This window comes from Pelophylax lessonae (assembly GCF_965119305.1).
Source record: "Pelophylax lessonae genome assembly, chromosome: 8".
Lineage (NCBI taxonomy): Eukaryota > Metazoa > Chordata > Amphibia > Anura > Ranidae > Pelophylax > Pelophylax lessonae.
In genome coordinates this window covers 261,797,338-261,821,300 of record NC_138775.1, presented here as the reverse complement: position 1 = coordinate 261,821,300, position 23,963 = coordinate 261,797,338, and the positions used below count along the sequence as shown (strand labels likewise).

Sequence of the window (23,963 nt, the reverse complement as noted above, 5' to 3'; positions counted from 1 at the left end):
GAGGAATAGTGCCCCATCATTGGTGTGAGTGGGAGGAATAGTGCCCCATCATTGGTATCAGTAGGAGGAATAGTGCCCCATCATTGGTATCAGTAGGAGGAATAGTGCCCCATCATTGGTGTGAGTGGGAGGAATAGTGCCCCATCATTGGTGTGAGTGGGAGGAATTGTGCCCCATCATTGGTGTGAGTGGGAGGAATTGTGCCCCATCATTGGTGTCAGTGGGAGGTCATTACCTAATTATGACAATGCCCATATTTTGGAAATGATCCGTGTCAGTGAGTGGGTGGAGCCTGATGGAGAATTGCGAGAGTAGTAGAGCATCAGTTCTGTCTAACTATTGATTGACGGCGCATGGCAATGGGTGGATTCGGACTGAACAGCGGCTATTCATCCTCCCACTGTCATGCCCTGTCAAACAACAGGCAGGCAGACCTGATGGAGAACTAGTCTCCCTGTTGCCAATCAGGCTCTGCCCACCGCTACTACAAAACCCTGCGCCTGTCAGTGTGATGGGCCCAGTGGCCAGTCAGAGAGGAAAGGAGCATACCAAGGAAGGAGCATCCATTACGAACACTTTGGCCCAGCATCAACAGATTCATGTACCTAGCGAGCGAGGAGAAAACCAGAATACTAAGTAGATTCTGAAGCAAGATTTTATGAAGTCCCATATCATCAAAAAAAGTTACATCTGATATGGGATTTTGGTAGATCCTGCTTCAGAATTTCTTGATTGCTGTGCTGGTTTTCTCTTAATTGGACTCTGTATAGCAGTGGTCCTCAACTCCGGTCCTCGAGGGCCACTAACAGGCCAGATTTTAAGTATTACCTTGGGAGATGCAGACTAGAATACTGCAATCACTGAGCAGCAAATGAGATCACCTGTGATGTAATTTAGTTATCTTGCAAACCTGGCCTGTTAGTGGGCCCTGAGGACCGGAGTTGAGGACCACTGCTGTATAGTACCACCATAAAGCCATGCATCCACCTTTTACAAGGATGTCTATTGTCTATGCTGTATGGTCTGATGATCTTATGTCTGTGACAGGTAAATGAACCAGCTGCAAGCACCAACAAATTTGGCATGGCGGCCAATAGATTTCCAAAGGGGAAGTAGATATCCATTATGAATCCCCCCCCCCCCCCCCCCACCATGTTTTTCTCATTGAGGGTTAGCAACTCTGATACGTGCTGCTGGGAGCTAAAATATGGAGAGTTAATTAACACACCCTGAACTGATCTAATTACAATTAATGCACTGCTTACAAAGGCTACATTTGTAGTATAGTTTATAAAGGGTTTACAATGGTAGTGAAACCAGGGAATGTGACTGTTTATTTTGGTTTTGTTTTATATGTCCTTGTGGTTTATGCATGTCTGCAGATTATTGACTGGTTCCAAATGATTATCTGAATAGCAATAGACACAGGCATGTTATGTTAGCTGGACATTATCAAGGGTTAAACATAAGCATGCAGTATGTCTCAGCTTTGAATCTGGCAAATGCTCCCCATTTAGTAAGGAATGGGGGAACATGGTGTCATGCCCATTCTTAACCACTTAAGCCCCAGAAGATTTTACCCCCTTCCTGACCAGGGCCTATTTTGCGATTCGGCACTGCGTGACTTTAACGGACAATTGCGCGGTCGTGTGACGCTGTACCTAAACGAATTTGGCATCCTTTTTTTCCCACAAACAGAGCTTTCTTTTGGTGGTATTTGATCACCTGTGCAATTTTTTGATCATGCGCTATAAACAAAAAAAGAGCGTAAATTTTGCAAAAATAACAATATTTTTCACATTTTTTTATATGAAATTCCCCCCAAAAAAATGTAAAAATCTAAATTTTTTAACACTTTAGGCCATTTTTTTTTACCATATGTTTGGTAAAAAAAATCGTAAAAAAACGTATTTTGATTGGTTTGCGCAAAAGTTATTGCGTTTACTAACAAAGGGAAAGATTTTTGTCATTTTTGTTGTTTTTTTTTTAACGCGTAATGTCGGCAATCTGCGATTTCTTTTGCGGGACTGCGACATTGCGGCGGACAGATCGGACCCTTGACTGACATTTTTGACACTTTTGGGGTTACCAGTGACATTACTACAGTAATCAGTGCTATATATATGCACTGTTACTGTAAAATTACACTGGCAGTGAAGGAGTTAACTGTATTGGAGAGGGAGGGGTTAAGTGTGTCCTAGGGGCGTGTTTCTAACTGTGATTGGCTGTGGCTTGATGTGTAAGAACAGTGATCAACGGTCCTACATAGTAGAACCGTATGATCACTATTCCTACACAGGGGAGAACTGACAAGCCGCTTTGTTTACACTAGCTGTCTGCCTTTCTCCCGCTGTCACGGACGATCGCGAGTGCCCGGCGGACATCGGGTCCGCCGGGCACACGCGTGGGGGGGTCCGTGACAGAGCGGGAGCGCGCATCCGGCGACGCTCGCTCGGTCCCAAAACCCTTACAGGCGGCTAGCGACGTAGCTCTACGTCGCTCTGCCTGTGAGGGGCTGACTGCCGACGTAAAAAGTCGTGCGGCAGTCGGCAAGTGGTTAAAGACCCGTAATCAGGGGTGCAATGCCAGGCTTCTGCAGACAAGCCCTGCAGCTTTCTGCCCGTACCTTCATATTGGCTGTCTGTTTGAAAGCTGCAGGGCTTATGAATGAACTACGAGAGCGCTCATCAGCACCCTCAGTTCACCGAGAACTTCAAGCCGTCAGCCGCGTTGGATGTTGATACTTGGACTTCATTTAGTCACAGGAAAATGTGAATGAATAACGCGGCCTTGTTGGTGGAGCCCCGCATGGCCACGCTGTTTTCGAAAAGTGACAGCGGGTGCAAGGAGAAGATTCCATGCTAATGAGCTGGAACGTGTTACATGTTCTACTCTGAGTGCAGGTGGAATATGTAACATGTTCCAAAAGGTGAACTTAATCTACATTCACACCTATCAATTTTTTTAGTGCATTTTGCACTTTGCAGAAACACACTACAGTCCATTTAACATGGTTTCCTATAGAACACGTTCACATGTATGCGATTTTAAACTAGTGCTTTTTTGGAAAGGGTCAAGGACTTTTTTTGCCACAGCAAATTGCGTTTTGCGTTGCGTGTAATAGACTTCAATGGAACCGCACCAGATGCATTTTTGTTTTTTTCACTTTAACACACTTTGTATAGCTGGTTGCAAAGGAACGGGCCTGGAAGTTGGGCGCCGCACTCACTGCTGACAGCTGGATCTAATAAAAAAAATTGTCGGCATAAGAATTTGGGAAAAAAAGGGCATGCCCCCCCCCCCCCCAGATCAATACCAAGCCCTTTGGGTCAATTTAAAAAAAAATGGTGTGGGGTCCCCCCAAAATCCATACCAGACCCTTATCCAAGCATTTAGCCCAGCAGGTCACGAAAGGGAGGGGACGAGCGGGCACCCCCTCTTCTGAGTCATACCAGGCCACATGCCCTCAACATGGGGGGTGCTTTGAGGTAAGGAGAGGCTCTTCCCCCCCCCCCCACCCCAAAGCATCTTGTCCCCATATTGATGGCAACAAGGGCCTTTTCCCCACAACCCTGGGCTGTGGTTGTGAGGGCCGGGGGGCTTATCGGAATCTAAGGGGGCCCCATATCCCGCTCCCCCCTATGTAAATGAGTTTTGGCTACATAGTACCCCTACCTATTCACCAAAAAAGTGTAAAAGTGAGTATAGACAGTACAAGAGTTTTTGACAACTCTTTTATTAAAGTGGAGTTCCACTCAAAAGTGGAACTTCTGCTTTAAAGCCTCCTGACCCCCTGATATGCCACATTTGGTATGTCGTTTTTTTGCGGGGGAGCAGGTATCTAGTTTTGACAGGTAACTGCGCCCACTTCCGCTCGGGCTGCCTAAGCAGCTCGAGCGGAAGTTCTCCTCTCCCCCTCCCTCCCGGCAATCTTCTGGGACACATCACAGGTCCCAGAAGATTGCCAGTCAGCTCTGCAGGACCTCTGGGTTCAGTTCCTCTCTATTCTTTAGGCCCTCAGGTCGACTACCTGAGGCCGTATGGCAACCTCTACAGAGGAAGAGGCAGCTGCCCCCTCCCTCTGGGACTCTGCTCTCCAGCTGAAAGACCCCGGAACATGAGCTCTTGGCATTTATACAGTATCCCATGCACTGAGGCATTTTCCTCTGCCAAATCACCAGAGCTGTACTAAACGCATGTGCACTAATTTTTCCTCCCACTGTCCAATATGCCTCCCTATTGGACCAGTGTGAAACACTTCAGACAAACTGAGCTGTACCTGAGCCAATGAGCAGACTTGACTAGCAGATCCTGCTCTCTGGTAGTATAGATTTACCTGGCAATCCTTCTGGTAAGCAGAGAAGATCCAAAACTATACTCTCTCTCTAGCACCTACCTAGGAGGGTGCTACATCCAACCCCCACCAAACTGAGTAATGTCCTCACTGGCTCTGGGCATCCGCCCCTACAAAAGTACCTGTACAAAAATTTACAAGAAGTATCCCACACACTTGGAAAGGGGGAAAAGGGAAATATGTACAGGGCCATGGGGCATACCCTATATATGGCCAGTAGGTACAATAAATTACGTGAATATAAATCTCTCCTGTACAATATTTACAAATTTACACATAGGACTTTACTAGGTGCATTTAGACCAATGCACCCCCGCCAAACAAAAAATATCTGCCTGACAGGAAAAGGTTGAATATTCTAACTGACTATGCTAAAAATAAAGTTTGTACATATATACATGAAATGGACAGTGAATGACCTCTCAAGGCCCAAGGATCCTCCAAAAGCCTGCAAATGAAAAGGGTGAGCACATAGCAACTACACATCCTACATACTCACAGTGAGACTGCCTTCTCCGTAGAGGTGACCTTCTCAAATGCAGAATCTTTAACACTAACATTCCCATAGAGACTTATGATGCATCCGGCCCCCTAAGGGCACGCTTGAATCGTCGTTCTATTGCGCACCTGTAATAGCCACTTGCCGACTGCTTACTGTATATATACGGCAGCAATGTGGCTCGTACAGACAAAACAACGTATGGGTACGTTGCTCGCCTGGTGGCAACAGTAGTGTATTTAGATTTTGTGCTGCCCTAGGCCTGACTAAACTTGTACACCCCCTAATTTAAAATATGACACACCCCTTCCTGTAAGGGCCACACCCCTTCCTGTTTATGACCCGCTCTGTCATCTTTAAACTACAGACCACAACCACAGTGTATCAGTGCCCATCAGTGCAGCCTCATCAGTGCCGCCTTAATACTGCCCATCAGTGCAACCTCATCAGTGCAGCATATCAGTACAGCCCCATCAGTGACCACCAGTACAGCCTATCATTGCCCATTAGTGCAGCCTAAGATATTTGGACTTTGCTGCCACTGATTGTAATTATAGGAATATGTCACTTATTTGTATAATGACTAGGACGTCCATAGTCATTATACAATTAAGTGAAATAATTAGTGGCAGCAAACACAAGTCCAAATATCTTATTAGATAGGAGTAATCTTAATAATCCAGTGACATATTGCGATAGCACATATGAGGTAAGCAGGTCCAAAATATTATTGCCATCATATACAATTAAGTCTTAATTGTATATGATCCAATTCAATATGCTCGCTCAAGGACAAGGATGTTTAAAGAAATGGAAATTATATTTTTGACATGAAGCCTGCCATACCTGGGGGCAGAGGAGGGTAGGCGGACCATTAGGCTGCAGTGCCACACTTATTAGCATTGAGGGCCATTGGACCAGTTGTATTAAGTGTGGTCGGTGTCCTGCGGTCTGTCCGAATGTCCTCACCCACCTGTATTATCATAGCGGCAGGTAGCAGTGTGACCGCTTTATGTGGGTTCCAGACTGATTTCCCTCCTGGATCCTGCCCTCTGGGCCAATTGGCCCCATAAGACTGGCATTATACTAAAAGTGTAGTGCAAGCTGATGGAGACCCTTTTTGTGCGGGAGCCGGGAGGAGGCTTTTTTTTTTTTTTTGTGCAGGGTGCAGCTTTTTTGCTGCCCCCCTGCAAAGTGCCGCCCTAGGCCTGGGCCTTGTTGGCCTATGCCAAGATACAACACTGGGTGGCAGCTAGGGGGTGAGGTCTGCAGGACCTCCGGGTTCAGTTTCTCTCTACTCTTTAGGCCCTCAGGTCAACCACCTGAAAACCTCTACAGAGGAGGAGGCAGCCGCCCCCTCCTTCCGGGACTCCGCTCTCCAGCTGAAAGACCCCGAGTACATGTGCTCTTTGCATTTATACAGTATCCCAGCATGCAACGAGGCACTTTCCTCTGCCAATCAGTCAGTCAATTAGTGAGGTTTCCTCCCACTGTCCAATATGCCCCACTATTGGACCAGTGTGAAACACTTCAGACAAACTGGGCGTCACCTGAACACATTGAGCCGACCTCAGTAGCAGATCCTTCTCTCTGGTAGGCAGAAAACAATATAGATTTACCTGGCCATCCTTCTGGTAAGCAGAAAAGATCCAAAACTATACCCTCTCTCTAGCACCGATCTAGGAGGGTGCTACGTAGTATATGGCCATCTTTATACAAGTACACAGGGGGGAGGGGATGGAGACACTCAGCTGTCAGGCCCCGTTCACATCTCTGCCTAGCAGGAACTCACATGTCACATGCCCTATGCACAGCAGTCACCCCAAAAAAGCTCCAGAACTTTTTTTTTTTTTTTAATTTAGAGCACATTCAGACAGACCACAGGCCACCGACCACACTTAATACAACATTTTTTACAATGCGTTTTGGTGTGTTTTCAGTGCGTTTCTGAAACGCAAGCCAAAGTGTGCAGTTTCTGTGCAGTTTTCCGTGCGTTCAGAAACACACAGACGTGAAGGGAGCCTCATTATTCTTGTGTAAACAAACCAATTCACTTTTAGGTCCCATTCACACATTTAGAGTAGTGGGAGCTTATGCTTTTTGGCCTTTTTTACCTGTGACACGCATAGGGTAGCCCATTGATTTCAATGGCCTGCTCTACATGTGGCAAAGTAGCTCATTGGACATTTTGGTGTGTTGCGGTTTGCGAGTTTTTTCGCTGCGTTTTTTTTCACATAGAAAACTGTGTGTTTTCTTCTGTGTTTGGTGTACCATTAACAATTAATGACACTGAAAGGGCAACTAGTTAATTTTAGATGTATAAAGGAGGCTATACACTATACAATTTGAATATACAACCTCTGTACGATCTCCTTTAGTTTTTCCAAAACAAACCATAGGAAGACACACCATCTATCCAATCATTCTGGTATCCAATCAGGCAGGCCCTTGCACTACATAGTTGATGGTAGATCTAAAGGAGATTGTACAATCAGATTATATAATGTATGGTGAGCTTTACAGAACCCAAGACATACTTCTTCTGTTTTCAATATTATAGCTCTATCCACATAGGCTAGTACAGTAAAAAATTGGTTTACGAGCATTTTGAAAGACGAGCAACGCTTTTTTAAAACATTGCCTTGATTTGCGAGCTCTTTCTTGATATACAGTGCATTGCGAAAGTATGCGGCCCCCTTGAACTTTTCAACCTTTTGCCACATTTTAGGCTTCAAACATAAAGATATAAAACTGTAATTTTTTGTGAAGAATCAACAACAAGTGGGACACAATCATGAAGTGGAACGAAATTTATTGGATATTTCAAACTTTGGTAACAAATAAAAAACTGAAAAATTGGGCTTGCAAAATTATTCAGCCCCTTTACTTTCAGTGCAGCAAACTCTCTTCAGAAGTTCAGTGAGGATCTCTGAATGATCCAATGTTGACCTACAGTGCCTTGCGAAAGTATTCGGCCCCCTTGAACTTTGCAACCTTTTGCCACATTTCAGGCTTCAAACATAAAGATATAAAACTGTAATTTTTTGTGAAGAATCAACAACAAGTGGGACACAATCATGAAGTGGAACGAAATTTATTGGATATTTCAAACTTTGTTAACAAATAAAAAACTGAAAATTGGGCGTGCAAAATTATTCAGCCCCTTTAATTTCAGTGCAGCAAACTCTCTCCAGAATAGCCCCCCAAACGCCGAGCGATGTTGCCGCGATTTCCGCCTGCCGAATCGCGCAACATCGCGCAAACAAAATCGCAGGACGCAATACGCTCCAAAGAAGCTCTTGTACTTTTTTGGTTGTATTGCGTCCCGTGATTTTTTTTTGCGCGATGTTACCGCGATTCGGCAGGCGGAAATCGAGGCAACATCGCTCAGCGTTTGGGGGTCTATTGCAAATCAACGGGCAACGCACAGGCGTCCCGCGATTTGCAATAATCTCCCGATCGCGGGCGGAACCGCGGCGGTTCTGCCCGTGATCCATACGCTATAATGTGAACGGAGCCTGAATGATCCAATGTTGACCTAAATGACTAATGATGATAAATAGAATCCACCTGTGTGTAATCAAGTCTCCGTATGAATGCACCTGCACTGTGATAGTCTCAGAGGTCCGTTTAAAGCACAAAGAGCATCATGAAGAACAAGGAACACACCAGGCAGGTCCGAGATACTGTTGTGGAGAATTTTAAAGCCGGATTTGGATACAAAAAGATTTCCCAAGCTTTAAACATCCCAAGGAGCACTGTGCAAGCGATAATATTGAAATGAAAGGAGTATCAAACCACTGCAAATCTACGAAGACCTGGCCGTCCCTCTAAACTTTCAGCTCATACAAGGAGAAGACTGATCAGAGATGCAGCCAAGAGGCCCATGATCACTCTGGATGAACTGCAGAGATCTACAGCTGAGGTGGGAGACTCTGTCCATAGGACAACAATCAGTCGTATACTGCACAAATCTGGCCTTTATGGAAGAGTGGCAAGAAGAAAGCCATTTCTTAAAGATATCCATAAAAAGTGTAGTTTAAAGTTTGCCACAAGCCACCTGGGAGACACACCAAACATGTGGAAGAAGGTGCTCTGGTCAGATGAAACCAAAATCAAACTTTTTGGCAACAATGCAAAACGTTATGTTTGGCGTAAAAGCAACACAGCTCATCACCCTGAACACACCATCCCCACTGTCAAACATGGTGGTGGCAGCATCATGGTTTGGGCCTGCTTTTCTTCAGCAGGAACAGGGAAGATGGGTAAAATTGATGGGAAGATAGATGGAGCCAAATACAGGACCATTCTGGAAGAAAACCTGATGGAGTCTGCAAAAGACCTGAGACTGGGACGAAGATTTGTCTTCCAACAAGACAATGATCCAAAACATAAAGCAAAATCTACAATGGAATGGTTCACAAATAAACATATCCAGGTGTTAGAATGGCCAAGTCAAAGTCCAGACCTGAATCCAATCGAGAATCTGTGGAAAGAACTGAAAACTGCTGTTCACAAACGCTCTCCATCCAACACTGAGCTCGAGCTGTTTTGCAAGGAGGAATGGGCAAAAATTTCAGTCTCTTGATGTACAAAACTGATAGAGACATACCCCAAGCGACTTACAGCTGTAATCGCAGCAAAAGGTGGCGCTACAAAGTATTAACTTAAGGAGGCTGAATAATTTTGCACGCCCAATTTTTCAGTTTTTTTATTTGTTAAAAAAGTTAGAAATATCCAATAAATTTCGTTCCACTTCATGATTGTGTCCCACTTGTTGATTCTTCAAAAAAAAAATTACAGTTTTATATCTTTATGTTTGAAGCCTGAAATGTGGCAAAGGGTCGAAAAGTTCAAGGGGGCCGAATACTTTCGCAATGCGCTGTACTAGCAATATACAAGCAGTAGTTTTAATGCTAAAAAAATTACACTCACAATGTTAAGGACTCTGGGGCAATTCCAAAGCCGCTGGTGTACAGTATACAGTTCTGTATGTGGCCAGAGGTCTGGGAGAGCTGGTGGCTCCCAGTGCTTCCTGCAGAACTTGGAGACACTCCCAGCTGGGTGGGCGGACGTAACACGCGTTCGGAGCACCCAGAAATTACGTCAACAGTTCCCGAATGTCTGCAAGTTCTGCTTGAAGCACTGGGAGCCACCAGCGCCCCCCGACCTCTGGCCATATACAGAACTGTATACTATACACCAGCGGCTTTACTGTGCAGTAAAGTACATATACACCAGCGGCTTTGGAATTGCACCAGACTCCTTAACATTGTGAGTGTACTGTCATTTTTATTTATTTTTTTTTAAAAAAAGGAACTGTGTATTGGAAGCCTGGTCATAATGGTATATGGAACGGTGCTGCAAAGTGCAGGGTAATTTGTTTTATTTTTTATAGTAGCACAGTACAGTTTATACTGTACAGTACAGTATTTTGAAGTGCAGGTTAATTTTTTTTATTTTTACAGTACACTTTATACTGTATTTTGTATTGCCCTAATAATTTTGATATGAATAAATGACTGAGGAACAAATCATCTGAGTTTCCATCATTTCTTACGGGGAAGTTTGCATTGATACTGTATACAGTACGAGTGCTTTGGATTACAAGCATGCTTCCGGAACAAGTTATGCTTGCGAAACAAGATTACTGTATCTGATCGCTCAGCTCCTGCACACTCTGCCAAATGATCAATCTATGGCTGTGTATTTAGTGAGAATAATATTGGTGGGTGGTAGTTAATGAGCTAGAGTAGGAGGGTAGATGATGCAGATTGTGTGCTACCTTAATTGTCAGGTGATGTCACTGCAGCATCTTCTCCTATTTTTGGCAGTGTGTGTCAGGAATCTGCAGCAGAGATAGACAGATCTGTATGGCTGCACTTAGGAAACTGAGACCAGACTGTTTATGCTTTAAAGCAGTAGTAAATCACAGGTTTAAAAAAAAAATCGCATACTAGCACATTTTAACATACTTACCTTAGAACGTAGCCCTCCAGTGGTGCGCTGTCACCGGTGACAGAGCTTCTATCTTAACCCAGTCTTCCTTCCGGGTTTGTGTGCTCCAGCCATCTGATTGGCCGAGCCGCGTTGGCGTCACTCCATTTGCACGGGAGTCACGGCGGCGGCATGGAGCTCTGAAGGAACGGCGTGTGATGTCACTGGCTGCATGCAATGTGAATATTTTACAAACTGTGCAAGTTTAAGAGATATTCACTGTACCTACAAGTAGCAAGTAAGCCTTATTATAGGCTTACCTGTAGGCACAAGTAAAAAAAAGACTTAATACCACTTTAAATTACATTTATTTACAGGTTTTTACAGTTTATTTACAGTGAAAGAAAATCTATACAGAACATTAAAGCATTTTAAAAAAACAAACAAACAAATGTTATACTTACCTGCTCTGTGCAGCTGTTTTGCACAGAGCTGCCCTGATCTTCCTTTTCTCTGGTCCCCCGCCGGTGCTCCTGGCCCCTCCCTCCTGCTGAGTGCCCCAGAGCAAGCAGCTTGCAATGGGGGCACCCAAGCTGGCTCTCTCCCAGGCCACTGCTGTGTGTCTATTCACACACAGAGCTGTGGCTCAGCCCCACCCCTCTCTCTCCTCATTGGCTCACTGGCTATGATTGATAGAAACGGGAGCTATTGTCTCAGTGACATAATACTTGACTTATAAGCCTAAAAACAGAAAGCCTAACTACAACTAACCGTACACAATATGTTGTAGAGCGCTGCGTAAACTGTAGGCGCTATATAAATCCTGTATGACAATAATAATATACAAAATGGGGAAAACAGAAAGGCAGGAAAAGCTGGAGGTCCAGAAGGCAGATGGGAAGGGGGAACCAAAATAGGGGAAAGGAAAAAGGCAGCAGGGTACTGTGTACAAGGTACAGGGCAAGAGCAAGATCAGGATTACTGGCAACAAGATCTGGCAACAACAAAGCAAAACGGTGAAGCAAGACGGAGGACCTAAATACCCTCTCAACAACCAGCATTAGGTGGAGACTGATTGTTGAAAACTGGTTGCTGGGAGACATCCACTGGCAGACATTGGAACTACAATCCTCCGCCCAGGGAACCACAGTTCCACCAGCAGGCGATCCAAGTCCTGACAGTGTGGCATAGGCATTCTTCCCGAGGGTGTTCATATAATGACGTGTGAGTGTTGCTCAGTCCTGGAGTATTGTGAGCCCAGACTGTGTGATGACATGCTCCCTAGGGGTGGGGGTGTGAACAACAGGCTGGAAATGGGTATGATGACAAAAGGGTAATTCTGCCCTGAAGAGGACCTCCAGCTCTGCATTTAGGTGTAAGTTGGGGACATCGCTGTAGTGCGCAAGTACAATTTGGCACAGTTTTTATTATACACAAGAGGAGAGAACAGAAAAAGGAAAAAAAAAAATATATACAGTATATAATAAAGTTCCACTTCAAAGTTTACATCATATTTAGGGCTGGCCCAAGACATTGTGCTGCCTGGGTCCAAGAATAAAATGCTGACCCCCCCCCCCCCCCCTCACCCAAAAAAAAAAAAAAGACACCCAGCAAAAGGCCCCTACAGTCATTATTTTATATATATATATATATATATATATATAACCTTTGGAAAATATTATATATACACTGCTATCTTCTTCCATAACTTACCATAACTTACCACCGTCCACCAAACACTCACTGTCTGTCCTCAGTCCTCCTGTCACTCCTGTGTCTGTAGTGCCCACCGCCCTAGAAGATCCAGCCTGCCCTGCGTGAGATGGAGTACGCTGATGTCTGAGGTCATTGCGCACATCACCATCACGTGAGGGAAGTTTCCAAGAGGAGGCCTCCTCATCAGTGGCGGCTGGTGTATTGGGGGCGCAGAGGTGCCACCCCCCAATCCATGCGTCCGGCCCCCTAGTCTACATGTGGGGCGCCGGACGCATGGAGTTCAATGGGGCTTTTTTTTTTAGCCATGTGACTAAAGTCAGAGGCTCTCACAGGCTAAAAAAAAGGGTGGGCTCGGAGTGCAGAGCAGTGTCCCCCGAGTCCGCCCACTTGTGTGACGATAGCAAATGAATATTCGCTATTGTCACACGGACCCGCCTTCTGTCCAATCAGGAAGCGGGTCCTGAGACCTGTTTCCTGATTGTCTGAAAGTAGAAGCCATGCCATTGGGCATGGGGGAGGAGACGCTTCTATTGAGGGGGAAGAAGCCGAAGCTGGAGCTGCCGCCACCGAGGGTGAGTGAGCCATGGGGAGGGGGGTCCGGGGTCCTGGTGTGGTCCTGTTGTGCGGGCTGGGGGGGTTTGGTACAGTCCCTCTGCCTCCCCCCCTGGCCCATGGAGCACCAGCCGCCACTGCTCCTCATACTCATCAGTTTGCACTACGGGCGGCAGTATGAGATGGGGAAATGCCACCCGTAACATGCCGCAAACTGATGACACTCCTGTAACAAAAAATCTTGGGAGTAAATTTGCTGCCCCTCTCCAAATGCTGCCTGGGTCCAATTGACCCAGTGGGATCCATGGTAGGGCCGGCCCTGATCATATTCATTTGCAGTTTTCTTTTTCATATTATGTGTATATATTCAAATGTTACAATTTATTTCATGGATAGCACAATTCTATACTGTTCTCCATTAATACAATTGTATAAATAAAATAAAGCTAATTCTCTAATATATATTTTCAGGCTCTCTGTGGATGCTCAATCACTGTGCCCACTGTAGACGGACGAAATATCCCAATGACCATCAACGAAGTCATAAAACCCGGGATGAGAAGAAGGATTATTGGCTATGGACTCCCTTTTCCAAAAAACCCCGATCAACGCGGAGATCTCCTGGTTGAGTTTGAAGTAATATTCCCAGACACCATTCCACAGGCATCAAAGGAGATTCTAAAAAGACATCTGCCCGTTTCTTAGAATACTCGATGATGGGAAGGCGGCCTTGGCACTGTATTACCGCATAAGGAGACCTACAAATAAACTACAGCTGTGCACCCCGTATTATTTTCTCTGAGGGTGGATGTGCACTTTTACAGTATTAGGAAGGGCAGCGTGTGCGCGGTGTGACAGTCCCTACACTTGTTGTGCTTGTGTCTGTTTTTGCGCCACAGGCTTGCTAGTGACGGGTGTTTAATATACAAGCGCTTTTTTCTTTTTTTGTTACTTTAGAGCTGATTTTGTATTAGAGGGCTTGTGAGTATATATTTGATGGTGACACTAAACCCAAAGACTTGGTGCATGTTGCACTGCACTTTAAAATCAACTCAAAGCAGTGCCTTGAGTAAATCAGATGAAGCTTTAAAGCCCATCCCCAACCAAAACCTTTTTTTACATTTTTTTTAAGGTTATCTGAACCCTAAGGGGTCTATTTTTAAAAAATATGCATAGCTGTTCATCTAGCTAAACTGGATGTGCATTTGCTCTGTGTGAATTAACCAGCATATGCTCATTAGTTTTATATGAGGAGAGAGGAGCACCCAATATCTAGAGCAGAGGTGTCAAACTCAATGTCATTGAGGGCCGTATAAGCATTATGGTTGTCAGGGCCGTCTTTAACACAGGGCAAAAGGGGCAGCTGCCCTGGGCCCAGTCATTGTTGTGGGTCCTAAAGCAGCAGCCCCTTGAGTCCGCACTGCCTGCAAATAGGTAATAAGTGGATTATGGGAGGCCTGAGAAAATATGTGCCCAGCGTCCAATCAATATTAAAGACGGCCCTGATGGTTGCCCTCTAAGGGCCAGTTGTATCTGTAAGACTATTTCCAGAGCACCCCACCTCCAACCCACCAACCATCAGAAGTCCAGAGTCCCCCACCCTCCTTTACATCACAGTGCACCCCCTCACCTGTTGGGAAGCAGCTGGGGCTAAAGCTGGGAAGCAGGAATTGCAGGGTCTGGAGGAGGACCAGAGAAGGGCTGGAGTCAGCTGAATGCTGAGACCAACAGGGGAGGAGAGGAGGGGGCTTCGGCAGCACAGAGAGGTGCAGGATCTAGTGGAGGAGTTCTGTCCTTCTCTCTGCTGCTGACTGCTGAGACAAAGTGGGGGTAACAACGAGGGGGTTGTCGTAGTCGCAGCCGCAGAAGAAGGGCAAGGTCCACATGAAATGGCCTGGCAGGCCGGATTCGGCCCGCGGGCCTTGTGTTTGACACATGTGATCTAGGGTAATACCACATGTGATGGGAGGATAACAATCATTTATTGAAAAAAGAAATGTACAAGTCGAGTCAACGCGTTTCAGGGGAACAGCCTCTTCAGGGCTAACATACAAACCTAGTGATAAAAAAAAAAAGCATTATCGTACACATGGGTGTATATATATATTTTTTCAGTTTTACTCCCACAACCTGAAGAAGGGGGAGATTGTTCCCCTGAAATGCGTTGGTTCGAATTGTACATTTTTTTACTTTCAATAAACGGTTGTCATCCTCCCATTGAATATGATATTGCTCTGGATCAGGCATGTCCAACCTGCGGCCCGAAACCTCAGGCAATGCGGCCCACTGCCCCCTGACAATTTTTTTGCTTGCTGTGGAGGAAGGAAGTCAGGCCGGGGGCACGGCCACAGCAGCTGCCAACTAACGGTAGGCAGAGGCTGCCTCAGAGGGGGGGGGGGGGGCATGTGCAGTGTTTCTGACTCCTACCACCATGACCACTTTAAATCACTGAAGTTGTCATGGTGGTTAGAGTGTTCCTTTATTATCGCTCAGAAGAAGTAAACCTCTGTATACTGATTCCATTTCATTTGATCATCCTCTAGTTGTTGTGCGGGGGGGCGTGGCGGCCCGGGAAGGGCGCAGCGGCATTTTATTACTTATATACCTTAACTATAGTATATATTTTATATGCGGCCCGAGAAAATTTCTCTACACTCAATGTGGCTCAGAGAAGCCAAAAGGTTGGACACCCATGCTCTAGATATTGGGCGCTCCTCTCTCCCCATATAAATATTCTTGTTACTGAAGGGACAGCGCAGTTGTACCAGTAAGGTAGTAGCCCACACCTCCAAGTGGAGCCAAACAACACGACTTACCCATGAAACCACCAAATACTGACTTTGTAACTCCGAATTCCAGTGGAAGAAATACCATTGAATTAAGGAGCCATCCAACACATGGCAAGCAAGCGCCTGCAAGGCTGCCCATAGACATCAGAGTGAGATTTAACCTACAGGCAGGCTCCTTAAAGCGGTGTTCCAGCCTCCCCTCTCCCCCTCCAAAAATTAAAAGTCAGCAGCTACACATACCTATTGTACACATACTGTAGCTGCTGACTTTTAATATTAGGACTCTTACCTGTCCTGATATCCAGCGATGTCGGCACTGCAGCCCGTTGGCTGTCGGGTGCTGTCGGGTGCTGCCGCCACCATTGCTGGTGAGGTAACCCGGCAGTGAAGCATTGCGGCTTCACGGGCGTGTCCCTAATGCGCAAGTTCGAAGCGTGCTGCAAATTTGGATTGGCTCAGCGGCGGGGGAAGGAGGAGGGGACCAAACTTCCGAGGGACAGCACAGCGGCGCCGTCTCCCGGAAGTAGGGAAAAAACAGGTACCCCTTCCCCCCCTCCCACTGAAAGGTGCCAAATGTTTCACCGGAGGCGGGGAGGAAGCAAATGAGCGGAAGTTCCACTTTTGGGTGGAAGTCCGCTTTAATGACACAAATCTTTAGAGTTGCAGAATGATCCATATACTTGCAATGAAATCCACCAAGCCAGCTTATGTTCATAGAGAACGGAGGGGGGAAAGAAGAGTGGTACAGGTGGATATTAATGATGCAGGTTGACTTTATGGAGGACAGAAACAATCAGGACAGATTAGAAACCTTGTGCAATCGATTACCCATCAAGAGCTGTCAGACAGCATAGGTCCAGCAAAGCCCATCTATACCATCAATGTTGGTCAGTGTTGGCCAATACTGTCCCAAAGCAAGGACAAGACTAATATCCTTATGGCTGATGGCCTCAGTTGCATTGATAGAAAGCACGTCCCTATGTGCTACAACGCTATATTCAAAACTCCAAACACCTCACCCCCATACAAAACATTTGGCTTTAAGGGGCCAGGCAAGATTGACTTTCATTGGCTATTGGATGTTTGTTTTTAGGCTGATTGGCTGTCCAGACTCTAGAGCAGAGGTGTCAAACACAATGTCATTGCGGGCCGTATCAGCATTATGGTTGCCCTCTAAGGGCCAGTTGTATCTGTAAGATTATGTCCAGAGCACCCCGCCTCCACCCCACAATCATCAGAAGTCCAGACTCCCCCACCCTCCTTTACATCGCAGTGCACCCCCTTACCTTGTGCTGCTGTCGGGAAGAAGCTGGGGCTGAAGCTGGGAAGCAGGAAGTGCAGATTCTGGAGGAGGACCAGAGGAGGGCTGGAGTCAGCTGAATGCTGAGACCAGCAGGGGTTGAAACGAGGGGGCTGTGGCTGCACAGAGAGGCGCAGGATCTGATGGAGGAGTTCTGTTCTCTCTGCTACTGACTGTTGAGACAAGGTGGGGGTAACAACGAGAGGGTTGCCTGCAGCAGCAAAGAGCGAGGGCCACATGAAATGGCCTGGAGGGCCGGATTCGGCACCTGGGCCTTGTGTTTGACACATGTGCTCTAGAGGGTCCGTTAATGGTCCATCTATTAAAGATAAAGTTGTTGTTTTTTTTTTTTTTCCTATTATAATCCTACAATGCATTGTTTTCCTTTATAACTGTGGAATTAATTTGTCTCCTCTGCTTTGTCAATTTTACTGCCATTAATGGCATTCCTTAGATACCAGATTGTTCAGCACCACCTACAGGATATTAAGTGGTACTACAACCAACTAGACTGTAAGAGTAGCAGCATAATTCTCATATTCTTTGTTTCAAACTTCAGTTCTAATATAATAATATGTAACTGAAGTTTATTGATATGCATTTGTTATTGTTTAGAAGTAGACCATTTTTTATCTTGGATCTTTAGATCTTATTGGTGACAACTCCAAAGCTTGAAAGAGAAATTAAAAGTGCCTTTTGGTTAGAGTTTACAGGGTACAAATTCAGGACGTTGATGCTAGTGTGTGTGTGTGCGTGTGTGTGTGTAGTGATAGGACATTTGACTGTAAGCTCTTTTGGCGGCAGGGCCTCATATTAATTACTTATATTGAAAAATATGTCAGATCTGTATAAATGAATGGAAATTAAAAAAAATGTCAGGATTAGTGTTACAATTATATGCCTTCTAGTTCACTTTAGCTTGAGAACACATGGGGGGGGGGGGGGGGGGGCTGTAGGTAGATAATTGGGGCTAATAATTTTGCTGAGTTTCTTTGCTGTCTGTGTTCCCATTTGGGAGATTTCCCCTCACTTCCTGTTATGTCACTGGAACAGGAAGTGAGGAACATGGACAGCAATAACCAGCATGTTTATTAGTAAAACGGGGAAGGTTAGAAAGGCGTATTCTATTGTCTGTAGTGCCCCTGAGATTTCTTTATTTTCTGTGACCCAAGTGAAGTGGTATCTCCCCTAGCAGAACACAAGTAGCAATAATATGTAGTCTAAACTTTGTCTCCTCTATCCAAAACTAAAACAACTGGCTGTAGAATTAGGCTCCTTTCACACGGGCAATCCGATCCGATCCGACTGTAAGTTTTTCATGCGGACCTGATCAGATGCTCCATGCATCCCTATGGGGCAGCGGGTGTCAGCGGAGACATCTCCACTGACACCCGCTGCTATCCGATCCGATCCTGTGTGTGAAATCCGGACGGATGGAAACCCTAGGATCGGATCGGATGGGATCAGAGGAGAAAGGACAGGCAGTCCGTTCTCATCCAATCTCCCCATAGAGGACAGCAGGGATCTGACAGCTCCATCTCTGCACACAGAGGGGAGACGGAGCTGTCATCCGCCTGCTCAGCAGGGATTGGCGGATCGATCCCCGCTGAGCAGAAACGGGCTCCGTTGGGCGGTGCGCCCGTGTGAAAGGGGCCTTACTTTAATGCAGCCATTCTAAAGCAGGGTTCTGTGGAACTTTAGGGTCTCTTCAGAGGTTGCTAGGAGTTTCTTGAGCTGTGGCTGATTGACCTCCTATTTGATGGTGCTTGGATAGTTCCAGGGGCCAATGTCATTTGGAAAAGTTGTCTGTAAGGTTAGCATTCCGATCACCACTCTAAGGGTTCCATTCTTCCTACTGACTACCAATGTAGGGGGCATTTTTCTCATTGACCTGTCCCTCTGATCATCACTCCAGTGCTACACCTGCCTGAAGAAATCTCCACCTTTGACCCCTCCTGGGACTGTTAAAAGCCTGCATCCCCACTGCCAGCTGTGGTTCCTTCTGCTGACCCCTATGTCACTACTATGATCTGGGGCTGGTGGGAGGAACCACAGCATGCAGTGGGGAACCAGGCAGCCGTCACAACCAGAAGTGTTCCAAGTTTAACCTCTCTCTGCCAATGGTACGCATATACAGTATGCGGCCTCTCGGCGGGTGAACTTTAACGCAGAAAGGACGCTACGCGGCCCTATGTAAACTCTTTTCTGTACAACTGAATCACCCAAGCGCTCACTCCAATGGGAATAATAGGCATGCTGCTCTCCTCCGGTGGGGAACTCCAATCAGAATCGCATAGAATAGAAAGAAAGGAGGCGCAAACACCTAGTGCATTACCCTTGGACACCTTTAAAACATTTTATTAAAATGCCAAAAACATACTCACAGACACGAAGAGCATAAATCGCATTGAATGAGTCCACCACATGTGGAGGTATTCATCCTTGTAATTGGACCAATGACGCATTTCGGGAGACACGCTCCCTTCCTCAGAGCTAGTCCATCTTTCAGCACGGTCAGATTTATACTGGATGTGCCAAGTGTGCTGACAGGTGACGGGTGTTGGCACATCCAGTATAAATCTGACCGTGCTGAAAGGTGGACTAGCTCTGAGGAAGGGAGCGTGTCTCCCGAAACGCGTCAGCGGTCCAATTACAGGGATGAATACCTCCACATGTGGTGGACTCATTCAATGCGATTTATGTTCCTCATGTCTGTGAGTATGTTTTTGGCATTGTAATAAAAAGTTTTTAAAGGTGTCCAAGGGTAATGCACTAGGTTTTTGCGCCTCCTTTTTTTCCTTTCTAAACACTTTTCTGTGCTGAGAGCCCGCACACTGCACAGTCACCAGTGGGGGCCCGGAAAGCTCCCGATGCATACTTGTGATTGGGAGCTTTCTGATCATGTGACTGCTGTGACAGCCAATCACAGCAATCACATACCCCAAATGCCCACCTCCACATCCCGGTATTTAGAAGCTCTTAAAGGGCCAGAAGGCAGCAGAGGGAAGGGGTTAAAGATGTCATTTCTCTTCAAAATAGTGAAGATCAAAGCAATAGGTGGCAGGACAGGTATAGTCAGTACAAAGCTTCTTGTTTTGCAGCGAAAATATTTTACGGCAACAACGGTGTTGCTTTAACCCGATCAGTGGTTGGGCATTGAGTCAGTTTAGATGCAGAATGTTCATCTTTGACCAGCGTGGTTTTCTTTTTATCCTTGCAAACTGATCCAGCACTTGAGCAATATGTATGAATGGCAATATGCCCACCGCTGAGCACACATAATTGCTCTGCTTTTCTTCAGCAAGATTCTGAGGAATGACAAGTTGTCCTTGCTTTGGTTATATCCTCAGAAAGCCTCAGAGCCAACTGATCTTTGGAGTTCTACCAGATGAAGGTTTGTACCTTTTAAGGACACAGTTTATGCGATCCCCAGCAGCTCTGTCCATCTGCGCAAGCAACTCGATCTGTTTGTTAGAGAAAACTTTCTCCATGTTTTATTATACTGTATCCCCAAAACCTGGTGACAGTTACATAACAAAACTCTGCACGCCCCAAAGACTTGCTTTGGTATGATTTTCCAACCCATGGTGTTGTTGCATTTAATTCTGAAATAGGCCAGCAATTTTAACGCAGAATTCCTGCCATTATCAAAATCCTTCGCCCCATCCAAAATGTCAGTTATTACCAATGCTTCCTTGAAGAATTGGGGTCCTGGGTTCCCAACTACTTCTAAACCAGACCATTTCGGACATTCCTCTCCTACATGTAAGAATCAGGGGCTGACTGGCAACCTTTGGCCAAGGAAGCAAGTACAACCCAAAGGCCCATGGTGCAGCGAAGCGGCCCCCCTCCCACTCTCCCTTTTCCCTGCCTCCTCCCGAGTCCCAACCCCTATCCCAAGGTCAAACTTCGCTCCAGGTACTCTCTGCTCCCTGGGCGGGTCAGGCTGGACAATGCCTGCTGCACTGACTTTGGGTTCCCGAACTGGCTGGCAGGGGGAGGAGAGTCTCTGGGGGGGGGGGGGGGCAAGGAGCCGGCCTCTTCATGGACATGGTGTACTCCATCCATGCCGAGGGGATAGGGACTTTAGGCATGTCTGTAGTGGAAGTGATGCAGCCTTTTTATGGGGCATCAGAGAGCACCGGGGGCAATTGCCCCCCCCCCCCCCCGGCCCAGTCTGCCCCTGATATAAATTATATTTTTTTTTCTAAAAAATTACTCAGAATTCCCAAACATTATATATTTTTTTAAGCAGATGCCTAAGAAAATAAAATGTGGCTGTTGCAATTTTTTATGTCACACAGTATTTGTGCAGCATTTTTTAATCTGACATCCTACGGGCGGGAAGTTACATGGGCTTCCTCCAGCTTCCTCAGTTTTTTGCAAAGAATATTGTGCTGTGTTAAAAAATATGTAATAGTCAAAGTGTTTTAGCTGTATTATGTGTTTACATGTGTTGCATTAAATCTGTATTAAACCCCAAAACATAAATGGAATATTTTGCCCCTACTAATCCTTAAATGGGGTGGCTGCATTTTTTTTATCTTTTTTTTTTAGGCTTTTCCTTTGTTTTCATCAGTTGATCCTGCCAGTAAGTCTGCTGTTTTTCAATTTACTTTAACAGACCAAGTTCAGCAAAAATGGTAGTTAGAGGTTTGAGAAAAACCATTATCAATTCATAAATGTAAAACCTTTATCCCAAAAGGAAAAAAAAAAACACCTTTTGCTTAGAGTGGTTGTAAGGCTAAGGCTGGGTTCACATCAGGGGCGGCCCGTACATTGGGGACGCAGGGGCGCCGCCCCCCCATCCATGCGTCCGGCCCCCTATTCTACATGCAGGGCGCCGGATGCCTGGATTCCAATGGGTTTTTTTTTCTGAAGCACGTGATTAGAGCCAGAGGCTCTAATAGGCTTCAAAAAAGGGTCAGCACTGCGCCCTGAGCCCACCCAGTTGTGCGACAATATCGAATGAATATTCGCTATTGTCATACAGATTCTCCTCCTGGCCAATCAGGAAGCAGGTCCTGAGACCTGTTTCCCGATTGTCCGAAAGGAGAAGCCATGCCATTGGCCGAGGAGGAGGGAGGAGACGCAGGAGACCGAGCGGGGGGGAAGTCGCCGCCGCTGCTGACTGCCGAGACGCAGGAGACTGAGCAAGGGGGAAGCCGCTGCTGCTGACTGCCCTCCACCCTCCACATGTCCAGGGTGAGTGAGCCGACGACCAGTGTGCGGGGTGGTGTGGTCCAGGGGGGGGGGGGGTATGGTGTGGTCCATCTGCCGCTGCACCAACCTCCACTGGTTCACATATATGCAAATTGGATGAGGGTTTTCCTGCATCCAATTCGCATGACAGGCGAGTGTAACCGACTTTCAATGGAGCCGGTTCACACAGGTTTGGGGCGGTCGCGGTCAGCATTTAACAAGGGTCCTGTGCGTCTTTGTGTCCGATTCAGGTGCAACTTTAGGCAGAAATTCTGACCTAATTCGCACCAGGGACACACTGGACCCCTGACAGGAAACCATGGGCGCACATATGTGAACCCGACCTAAAGGTTTCCTTTCCTTAATGCATTGTATGCATTAAAGTAAAAGACTTTTTATGTGCAGCTACCTAAATCCCCCCCCCACTGTACTTACCTGGGCATGATCTCGATCCAGCTCTGTGCCTGAGAGCTGTGCCACTCTCTGCTCTCTCTCCTCACTGGTCATGGAGGCAGCAGTGGGAGCCCTTGGCTCCTGCAACTGTAAATCAAATCCAGTGATGAGGGAGTGGAGGGCAGGGCCAAGAGGAACTCTGTGTGTCAATAGACACACAGTGTGGCTCGGGAGCGAGCTTGCAGGAACGCTTGCTATGGGGGTACCTAGCAGGGGAAGGAGCCAGGAGCACCAGCGGGAGACCCCAGAAGAGGAGGATCAGGGCGTTTAATACAGGAGGTATGTTACTGTTATGTGAAATCTAAATATTTCCTCACCTCTTGGCAGTATTGGACATTATTTGAATCTTTTTTGCATTTTTATTTTATTCTTCTTCTTCTTCTTTTTGGCTGAGCATTTTCATAGCATTTTCATCATCTTCATCCTTTTCTAAGCTTATTTCCAAACACAGAAATGGTGCCAAATGTTGGGAAAGAAGGGAACCTTCGACTGGCCATAGACAGAACAATTTTCCTTTCCTGAAAGCACGGGTTGCAGGAAACATGATTGAACAGAGACCGTATTGACAGGGGAATCCGTGTCGGGGAGCCTTTGTGTTCCCACTGGGAGAACACAGTGATTATTGCTAAAATAGCCGCTAGTAAAAATCGCATGTAAAATCCAGCAGGCTGGTTGTATCCAAGTTGATCAATTGATCAAATTGGGTACACTCATCCTGCCCATATATGGTTTGAATGGCCAAGATTCGAACCGTCTACGGCCGGCTTTACCCAGTATGACCTCCTTACCTACTTGCCGACCGCCAGCCGCGGATATACTGCGGCAGGCTGGTTCGGCTGCGCGAACTGCCGTACCTGTATGGCGGTTCGGAGGAGCGCTCCTGGGGGCGCGCGCACTGCGGGGGGGCGCGCTCATGCCCCTATTAGGCAGCGGGAAAGCCGATCCATGGGGCCGGCAGCCACGTTTGCTGCCGGGCGTCCGTGATCACTCCCCGTGGAGAGAGAACGATGGTATGCTGTTGTAAATGCAGCAGACCGTTGTCCTCTCTGGAATGAACACAGAGCGCCTGTGATCCTCCTATTTAGGATCACAGGGCTCTGTGTTGATTCCACAAGCCCCTCCCCCTCACAGTTAGAAAACACCCCATAGGCTCACACTTAA

General features: G+C 46.4%; 1 protein-coding gene across 1 annotated transcript in view; it reads left to right on the top strand.

Moving 5' to 3' along the window:
- DNAJB4 (DnaJ heat shock protein family (Hsp40) member B4) overlaps positions 1-14,154 on the top strand; it is a 33,466-nt gene extending 19,312 nt beyond the window's left edge. The window contains exon 3 of the mRNA XM_082265329.1: positions 13,530-14,154. Coding sequence (XP_082121455.1) covers positions 13,530-13,763 — 234 coding nt within the window. The 3' untranslated portion in view covers positions 13,764-14,154. The remainder of the gene's footprint in view (positions 1-13,529) is intronic.
- Positions 14,155-23,963: the final 9,809 nt, after the last annotated feature.